The 10,670-nt window shown below is 40.2% G+C and overlaps 1 protein-coding gene across 2 annotated transcripts; it reads right to left on the bottom strand.

Moving 5' to 3' along the window:
• Positions 1-2,189: 2,189 nt before the first annotated feature.
• LOC139537504 (membrane-associated progesterone receptor component 1-like) lies at positions 2,190-5,496 on the bottom strand. Of its 2 annotated transcripts, XM_071338898.1 has the most exons (4): positions 5,122-5,496; positions 4,199-4,354; positions 4,058-4,115; positions 3,039-3,629 (listed from the first exon to the last, which is right to left on the bottom strand). In XM_071338898.1, the coding sequence occupies exons 1-4, from the start codon at positions 5,414-5,416 to the stop codon at positions 3,620-3,622; spliced, it is 519 nt and encodes a 172-aa protein (XP_071194999.1). In that variant the 5' UTR covers positions 5,417-5,496; the 3' UTR covers positions 3,039-3,619. The 2 variants fall into 2 exon arrangements, with proteins under 2 accessions (XP_071194998.1, XP_071194999.1); XM_071338897.1 differs by lacking the exon at positions 4,058-4,115 and having other exon boundaries at positions 2,190-3,629.
• Positions 5,497-10,670: the final 5,174 nt, after the last annotated feature.

The raw sequence follows: 10,670 nt of genomic DNA, 5'->3' as shown, positions 1-10,670 counted from the left end.
AGTGTAATAATCAGGTTCTCTTCTTTTTTAAGTGTGTTATTCTATTTGTGTGATATAGGATTTGTGCAATTTAGTTTTATTTGTGCGTTTTTTGTTAGCAATAGGGTAATAGTGTAACAATTCAATTATCTTGTTTATTTCTATTTATGTACTACAATTTGTTTCTATTTGTCTTTGTTACTTCTTTTTGATATTTATGAGTCTTATTTTTGTATATATTTAGTCATTTATACAGTTTTAAATGTTATGATTATTTATTTGTGTTGTTCCAAATGTCTGAATAAAAATTACAGTTAGTGCAGAATAGTGCTTGTTTTGGTTTGTTGGCGGGGGTGCTGAAGGGGGGGTTGGCCCAGGGAACCATACAAGCTAGAAACGCCACTGATTCCTAGTCATGTAAAAATAGAACCGCCATTGATTGCTAGTCATGTAAAATCAATAGATTAGGGCCAAATGTATTTTTTTTTTCAATTGAATGATTTGCTTATATGAATTGTAACTCAGTAAAATCTTTGAAATTGTTGCATGTTGTGGTTATATTTTTGTTCAGTGTACATCATTGGTTTAGACACATAATTATTCCACCCATTAGGCCATCATTGATTTAAATGGGGCCGTCTGTTCTATTCATTCTATTTGTGTGCTCTTGTCTTCCAACATGGTGCCTGGTGTGGTTGCTAGGCGATTTGTGACGCATCTGCAACCCCTTCATACAGGATTTGTAATTAAATCATAAAAAATTGACACTTCAGAGAAAAGTAGGACATTGTGATGAGTAAATAATGTAACGGAATTGTACCCTAAACCCCTTATATTATTTCAGCCGAGTGTCATGCACAGAATCATATACGTCAGGAAGAACTACGCCTCTATGGGTCTCGAGGCTATCATGCACATCATCAAGCAATACCTCACTAGCATCGTATTCAAATATTTGTCACTAGTTTACTGAATATATCTTGCCCATGACCAGCACTCACACACACACACAATAAAAAACTGAAAACATTTCTTACAGTTTGATTATCCATTTGGGGAAATGTATTTATCATATCAAAATATCAGTCTCATGATCACACAGACAATGACATTCCTTAGTAATGAATTTTGTTGTGTTCCCTTCCTGTGCCTACTGGTATTCGAGTCCAGGTTCTGGCCCATTCCTGGGAGTATTTGCCATGCCATACATAATGGATACAGGCAGCAGCCTTAGTTCACTTGACATTTTGAAAAAATGTGAGCTACAGTATGAACATCCAAAAACCTACTTCATCCAGTGCAAGCCATACACTAGTAGTATGTGAAAATATCCAACCAATTGTGTTATTACAAAGTCATGCTGAAAGTGAATGCTAGACTAAGTATATCAAGCATTATCTTCTCTAACGCATATGAGAAACACTAGCTCAGCTTCTGTGTAATTGAAAATCTGTGGTCATCTCAAGATTACAAAAAAGGAAATAAATTCATATCAAGCTACAGCTGTTAATTTCATCAACAAAAATAGTGATTCAAATATTCATCAAACACCTAATTTTCAGTGACAATTGGCAATACTATAACTGACTAAAGAGACCCTGAAAAAAATTATAACTAAACAAATATGATTTTTCATTTTAGTTGACTAAAGTGAGACTATAATCTGACTACTACATGGATTGGACAAGAGTTTCTGGAAAGATTGAGAGCTTTTCAGTGATGAGCACAATTAATATTTGCAGCACAGATACTCAGGGCAGTTCTATACTGCACTGGGAAGGACGCTCCACATCCGCCAAACACAGCCTAGCCTACATCAGCTGGTGAGCTGCGTGGGAACAAGCAATGAGTGTGGGTAGACAGGCGCTTCTTTGGCTCCGCCTCTGATTATACATATTGTGCAGACGACTCTCTTGCTTCCCTATAGCTAACAAGTGCCCACCAGCCTTCTTTGCCTGGTTAACAAACACAAGATGCTTTACAAAATAAAATAGCAGCATTAAGTTTAATAGTAAAACTGTCTAGCTATGTTTCTCTCCCTTGAGTATAGAAACATTTTTGAATTTGTGGTCTCGCTCAACCCTCCCACTTTTCCCACTGCATTTTATAGCCAGGTTCTGTAGCCAACGTACTAGCCAAATCTCTTTTCCTCAGAAAACTACTTGATTCTAGCCATTACTGCTCAAAAGACATGACCCTTAATACCGGCGCGACGTTTTTCTATTGTTTATTGGCATTTTACATTCATTAAACCAAAGCGGACGTTCTTAAACTAGGCTACTTGCAGACCAGACCGTTAACCATTTGTTAAGGCTACACCTTCAGTCATGTTACTTCTATACCTAGTTATAGCCAAACTAGGGCGTGTTCAGCAGGTCAACATTCATTAACATTTAGATAAAAATAGGCTATGTAGAACAAAAATGCCTCTCTGACATGTTGAATAAGAAATAACGTTGACTCTTAATGGAATTTCTATTTGCAACATTCAAGAATGTTTTGAAAATGAAAGTGGACCTGGTAACATTACCAAACATTTGATAGCACAACAATAATGGTAAATGAGTAGCAAACAACTTGACTAAATCCATCTTGCCACTACACTATATATCTGACTGGGTTAATAACTTTAAGTTAATGTGGACCCAGTGACTCAAACTTGAGCACTTGGACCAGGACTCGACCACTGGTGACTCGATCCGGACTTGAGGTTTAGTGACTTGACTATATCACTGGGTGAAATTGTCATTAGCCCGTTCTTCTTTTGGACATCAATGTGGCAGTGGAACGTTGATAACAACGGAAATGACACGACCGAGTGACGGAGGAGCAACCAACCCATACTACTTTGCGGCACCATCTGGTGATTGTGTTACACACACTCTCTGCGCTTGTGTGTGTTTGTTTTGCATGCAATGCTCAATATCATGTAGGCTCAATTAGAAATGTACACACCCAGATAACTGTTACATATGTTAGTCATATTTTTGCTTTTGGGAATATGTTATGCAGAAAAATATGTTGGTAGGACAAGGCTATATAGATTTGTACACATGGAAGTCAATTATTTATGTTTACTATAGGTTGAGGCAATACAAATGTGATGTGACTAAAACGAAAGGGCATTTAGTTGACTAAAATGGCCAACTGTTTCTATAATTTTGACAATAACTAGACTTAATGATTATACAAATGACAAAAACGTGACTAAGACAATATTTTAGTCAAAATGACAATCTAGAAGATGGCCAAAATGAACACTGAGCTACAGTAATAGATCCTCCAACAGCCTCTACATTACAACTAATACTACCTGTATAACTTCAATGACAGTACAGTATTCAATAATTATCCTAACCTTTACCAAAATCAAGTGTATTTTAGGTTAATGAAGGTCAATGGCATATGAAATTAGCATAAGAGGTGGTCCATGACATAATACAAAAACCATACAGGCAAAAGCATTTCACTCAATGGCTGCAACACAAGGCAATATGCATAACATTATCCTGAAAAAATTTTGGCATCTGAATTTCCCTTGTGCACTCGTGAGTTCTAGTCCATCTTTTTGTCCTTGACCTCCTCGTCATCCGTGTACTCTGTGGGTTCTTCTCCAGGTTTCAGAAGTTTCCCAACGTAGTCATACTTTTCTGTGAAAGGAAAGATGAAAATGACTGAGTCCCTCGGGGACCTTCAGACAACAGAGACCATCTCAAGAACATGATAATCACTGGGTAGAGAACAGCCATTTCAATTTTTTTATTTTTAAATAAAAGACTCCCATGTGTGGGTTTAAATTTAAAGCAGTATTCAATGTAATGTAGATGAAAGTGTATCTAACAGATTCATTTTGATGCAAAGTAGCATTATGTTATCCCTTGGCATGGTACCATATTTTTGTATGTGATGTAGCCAACTCTTCTATCATTGCCAAGTCACACAAGAGGAACACAGTAGTTGACTTAAGCTCAAAAAGACTGGACCACCACAAGACAAGTTATTCCCTGCGGCACATAGACCTACATTTTAAACATCAATAGTTCTAAGGGTCATCAAAGCTGTTTGGTGCATCAACAACCTGCACTGTTGAGTGGATAGTGGGTGCGTGTGATGTTCACTGCAAGGGGTCCATTTCCCTAGAGGTAGAAGTTGAAAATACAGTATCTGAACATAGATCAGTGTTTTGTAGCAACTACTACCAACTCCTGCATCAACTCACGAGTGAACTGGGTCTCCCATTCATTGAGGCTTTCCTGTTGCATGACGTTGAGGTCCGAGAGGTCGTCGTGGGTCTCTTTCAGGGCCTCCTTCTCCAGACAGAAGGTGGCCAGGCCCCTGGAGGCATCTTTACCAGCAAACACTCCATAAGGACCCTCTGGAAAACATCACACACACATTTTGAAATCCAGCCAAATATTCTATAAACTAAAATGTGATTGTGAAGACAGAAAATATGCAATTTTATTTATCTGCTAATTAAATTCCACATGCTCTCCAACATACATACAATAGCTTACTGATGGCTTCAAAGATAAGCCCCCCCTAACAACAAGTCCTCTATTCTAAATATTGAGACTGACAGAAGGTACACACTGAATCCTTTAAATGAGAGCTAGTACTGCTTTACAGTATTCCTCAACAATACTTTTTTTGTGCAACCATATGGTCTTGCTGAATTGAACATTCAACCTTTGTGCAAGGCTGTGTCAACCTTTATTTTGAAATAGCATGAAGGCAACAAGCACACACCTCAATACAGACTGAGAAGATATGCAATTTCTATACATTTTAAGGAAGGGTGTTCTTCAGGGGTTGTGTGACAGTGCAGGATCAATCAACTTGGTGAGAGGTTACATGCCATTGTGCCAACTCGGCTGAACACGCCAGTTAGCGTGTTGTGAAATTCGACTGCGGGTGATTCATAAAGAAGGGGATGTGGCGTTTTAGATGGTCGTAGTTCCAATGCAACAACTTCGAAAGAAAAAAAATATATACACATAATTCAATAGACAAAGTAACAAGTCTAAAAAGAAAACTGAGTGACCAGCAAGCCAGTTGGCTACGGTTGCACCAACCATTCATTTGAGCAGAAATAGCTGGTGTTGCGACACATGAGCACAAATAGCCTACAACTTATTTTACCTGGCCCGTAGAATGTCTTTCCTCTGGTAACATCGAACACCTTTGAATTGACAGCCATAAGAATTCTTGGATTTTGCAGGCCATCGTACGGTTGTAGCTCCGCTAACGTGAAATCTCTTCTCTTGAATTTAGGCAGAGGTTCCTCAACCTCGCCCATATCTGCAGGTGTGTCTCCGCGGAAGATTTTGTACAAAAGAAATATGCAGAGGCCAAGCAGACTCAAATTCAACGGAGACGTGAACATTTCCTGCAAAACTCCTGGAGTAGTTTCATCTGCTCCCGTTGTATCAGCCATGTTTATCGCTGTATGCTTCTTCTTCTTTGGTATCTTCTTCTTTGATGGGGTTAACGGCGATTGGCATCCAATGTTTATGGTACATTACCGCCACCAGCTGGACGGGGTATTGAATAAGAAACAACAAAAAAACATCGGGAAAGGAGGAAAACGACATCATACAAAACAAAACACGTCAACTATTTTTGTATGTTTTTAAAAATTTAATCATACTTCTTCAATCACAGTCCACTCTAAAATATATTCCTACACATGCTCAGGGGCCTGTGATGGTGCTACATTCACCTACAGGATTTCTTGCACCGCCTCGGCTGTGAAATCACAGACCCAAAAAACATTCAGCGGCATTCAAGATTCCAATTTTCTTAGACTTTTTCTCCGCTTGTGCTGTACAGTTTATGACCATTGCAATAAATAATACAGAGTCCACCTTTTTAACATGTAGCATTTCACTATCCCTCGGTTGATGAGAAACCTTCACTGGTTTTGGTGGCTCTACTACTATTGCTTCTTCCCCGCTACTCGTTCCTTACAATTTTTTCACCGCCTCCAGATAGGAGTCATGCTGGACACTCCTTACCCTTGCCACCTCATTCTCCTTCACCTTAACAGGGCACTCCAAGAATTCCTGGAGATGTTCACCTCCACAGTTGCAGCATTCCCCTTCATCTGGCATACGATAGTCTATCCTTCTGCACACACTTGACACATTACCAAATATTTTACATTTATGACACTGAAGGGGCCTGTGCACAAAAGCTCTTACAGGGTATCTCATGAATCCTAACTTTATATGACAAGGAAGAGACTCTTCATCAAAGAACAGTAGCATGGATGAACTTCTTTTCTCCATCCACCATACAGGTCAATCGACGTGCACCAACCACTCCATCAATGTCTTCAGTTATATCCTCTGCCTTTATTTCTTGCGTCATCCGAGAAATACCCCCCTAATACCCCCCTGTTACAAAAATCCATGCAGTAAACATTACACTCCGATATCTTTTTGAGTCTTATCACACACATCTTCTGCTCTGCAGACACACAAGAAATCTAAATAAGACCACTTCTTGTGACTCTCACCGACTCCACACTTTCTTCCAACACATTCCAGATTTTCCTGGAGAAGTTAAGCGGATTTCCCAAGTAGCATTCATCCATAACCCTGACTCCGACCAAAAATGGGTCTCGTGGTTTCCTCTTTTCCAACATAGCTTTACTTCTCATTTCCCCTTTTCTTCGCCACTGTAACCCACTCATTCTCACTTTCTGTACTATTAGCTTCACTCGACTCACTAGCAGTTTCAAACAAAACCTCAGTTTCCGCCATCTTCCGTCAGTGTTCATATATAATATTTGATAGCAGGACTGTCTTCTTTGGTATCATGGCGTTCGCACACTTTGTTTGTGCATGCCGCCACCTACTGTGTGGTAGTGTGTGGTCAATCACTTTACATTTTGTGATACAAAAATAAAAAAGGAAGGGGGAAAAGGATAAAAATGCACCACCAACTAACCCTATACCTATATACCCCTATTTCATTTTTAAAAAATCACCACCCCATTCCACTACTTTGACCCTAACTGATCTTACACCAGGCAGACGGCCTGGGAGGATGGGATTCTTTCGTTCAACACACCATGTAACACTTCTGCAGTAAAACCTCATACACCCAAGTACTTCTCTGCAGCTGCCACCACAACATATATTTTCTGTGATTTACGTTCCATTTCTGAGGTACAGTTGATAAGAAGCCAACCTTACTGAAGCACAAATTTGTATCACTCTGCATCGGCCTACAACTCATCCTTGGCCCATCATCCTCTACTATCTTCACTGCCTCAGTATAGGACACCTTCTGTTCTGCTCCCTCAACCTGTCTATCGCACTGGGCACTTCTGATCCCCAGCAACATGGGCACCCCCACAATTGACACACACAGTTTTTTCCACCGATACTACACCTTCCTTTGTCCCATGCACTCCTGCACACTTCTCAAATCTCAGAATCTCCGTCCTACTCACTGCTGCAACATGATCAACTTGGAGTCAAACACCTTAGTGGGTTCAGCACAAAAGCTCTCACTGGATAACTGACATATCCTAACATGACTTTATCAGGTAAAGACTTTGATTCAAAACTAAAAAAGGACATACAGTGTCTTCTCAGTTTCACCACACTCGCCACTGGGTCTGCGTCGCACCAAACAGCGAGCGTCACAGACATGTAATTTTCCATTTCAATTGCTCCACCTCAACACTTAACGCCACCCCAGGCATAATCACTGCTTTCAGTGCACCCTGCTCTGGAGAGCAACGCATGTCACAGGTCATGTCCCTAGTCACGTAACGTGAAGCGCCTGCTCCTTCTGGACGGAAGAAACACAGAAAATCATCACAGGTCCACTTCGAGCTACCTTCAACAAACAGTACTCAACTTCTTTTTTACCCAGGCTGAGACTTCATATGGATCAGCCAAAAGTCAGTGGTCCACTTTCTCCAAAAATGTCACTCGCACTGAGCCTGAATCATCCTTTGCATGAACATCGGGCTGAGGCTCGGACTCTGAGGTCTTCACCACACCTGCCACCACAGGTAATTTATGCTCACTCTCGTCTGGTTAAATTTCTAGTTAAATTTCCTCCATCAGAGGCAGCAGAATATGGTTTGTACTTGGTGCCATTCTTCCTCAACACACATTTTCCCAATGCATTACACTCTTCTCCTTCCTCGCTGTTCATAACCACATCTATCCGTTCACCACTCTCATACCGGGCCATCATCCGCTGTACTGTTCACAGAACACGCACTGATGGCCTTTCTCCAAATACCCACCTTCCTTTCTTCTTAGCCCAATTTCCTAGTCTAGCTTTCTCTGGCCTCTCCATCCTGCCACAGTCGTCAGCCAGGTCTCCTCCTAGTCACCTATATGAAAATTGCCTCTCGAGCTTCTGTTCGACGCGTCTGTCTGTGTACACAAAACGTTTGGTGGGAGGACCGTAATGTATTTGTCTTGTGTTCAAAACAACTGGGAACTCGGAAATCCCAGATTTCAGTGTGTTCAAGACAAAAACGAACCTGAAGATCACTGATGTCATGACTTGACCTTGTTCCCAGTTATCTTTAAAGGCCCCCTCCAGAGGAAGTTGACGCCACTATTTTGACCTAATTCCTGTCCTAGTGCGGAAATACTTGTTTAGTTCCAACCTCCGAACACCGACATATGATGTGCAGATCTCCACTTTCTTCTGCGTGCACAGCCCATACGGTCTGCGAAATGTCCTTCCATAGGAAGGCAGGGGCAATTTCATGAATATTCATTAGTCTCAACATAGAACGCTGCAGGTGATTGGTTGAGCCTTCTTGAGTGCATGACATCACAGATTCTCTACAGAGCCATCTGTTTAGCTAGCAATACAAATAGGTCATGCGTCCACGATTAGTTAGTGCCTACTGCCTGGCCTGTAATCTAGCTAGCTACATTTCAGTAATTAACTATTCTCCTAAATGTGGTGGTCAGTGGATAAACTAAGTTGAAGAGTTGAAAATATTGGTCTGAAAAAGAACTAGTTGTCAGTTATTATTGCCCATGGTGTAATCATGTCTAATCAGTTGTTTAATGTAGCCTGTGTGCCCATGAGTTCCTAAGTCTAGATAGCTGAGTCTTTTGGCCTCCATTATTAGCTAGCTAGATGGCTACTGCATGGCCAGTGTGAGCCAGCATGCTAGCTAGCCAGCTACATTTCAGTCAGTAGCTATCCTTCTAAATGCGATGGTCACTGGATAAACTAGCTATGAGTTGAACATATTTGTCTGAAAATGGTAGCCAGTTGTTGCTCCCATGGTGAAATCATATCTAACCTGCTCATGGTCCCCATGAGTTCCCGAGTCTAGCAATGGCTCTGCTTGGGCTGCTCTGCTCAATGATGAGCCATGAGAGCAGTTAGCTGTTAGCTACTTTTCTTCACTCTGGCAAAACTTAACAAAACGCCCTCCTACAGAAGATGCCTTTGTCCAATGACTCTTAAGTTTCGTTTTTAAGTCTTTTACACCAGCTTGAAACAGCTGAAAATTTCACAGCGATTTAGATGGTACAATGATTCTCTACACTATACTAGCTTATTTGTCACATGAATAGAAATGAGGCAAAGCAAACTATTTGGGGAACCAAGAAATGGCAGAGCGTTTTTTGCATAATGCATGTTTAAGCTTTCATGGCTTAATTTTTGTATTTATTTTTAAAAATGATCCTGGATCTTGGACTTTTGTAAAAATTATTTATTTACATTTTTTTTGCTTTCGATCTTCAATAGCTCTTAGACAAAGCGTGCCATGACTATGAAAAATATATATTCTGAGTAGGGAGAATGGTCAAAAATTCACAGTTTATGTATATATTATTTTATTATTATTATTTTGTATAATTTTTTGGGCTGTCAATCTTCAATAGCTCTTACACAAAGTGTGCCATGACTATGAAAATGATTTATTCTGAATCAGGGGAGGATGAACAAAAATCCAATCCGATAATTTGTTTGTTCAACATGGAGAGATCTTTTTATGTATGTAAAATTAATTATGCGAGAAATGGCGGTGGAAACAACTTTATGCACAAATATTGATATACAGTGCCTTCAGAAAGTATTCAAACTCCTTGACTTTTTTCACATTTTGTTACGTTGCAGCCTTACTCTAAAATTTATGAAATAAATAAAAATCCTCAGCAATGTACACACAATACCCCATAATGACAAAGTGAAAACAGGTTTTAGAAATGTTTGCAAATGTATTAAAAATTAAAAACAGAAATACCTTATTTACATAAGTATTCAGCCCCTTTGCTATGATACTTGAAATTGAGCACAGGTGCATCCTGTTTTCATTGAACTTGTTTCCATACAACTTGGCTCTGACATGCACTGTCACGTGATAAATTCAATTGATTGGACATGATTTGGAAAGGCACACGCCTGTCTATATAAGGTCCCACCGTTGACAGTGCATGCCAGAGCAAAAACCAATCCATGAGGATGAAGGAATTGCCCGTAGAAGGGACAGATCTGGGGAAGGTTACCAAAACATTTCTGCAGCATTGAAGGTCCAAGACACAGTGGCCTCCATCATTCTTAAATGGAAGATGTTTGGAACCACCAAGACTCTTCCTAGAGCTGGCCGCCCGGCCAAACTGAGCAAACGGGGGAGAAGGGCCTTGGTCAGGAAGGTGACCAAGAACCTGATGGCCACTCGCCACTCT

This window comes from Salvelinus alpinus, chromosome 13 (assembly GCF_045679555.1).
Source record: "Salvelinus alpinus chromosome 13, SLU_Salpinus.1, whole genome shotgun sequence".
In the NCBI taxonomy this organism is placed as follows: domain Eukaryota; kingdom Metazoa; phylum Chordata; class Actinopteri; order Salmoniformes; family Salmonidae; genus Salvelinus; species Salvelinus alpinus.
Note: the sequence above shows the minus strand (reverse complement) of the source record. Positions and strands in the feature narration are given on the sequence as shown.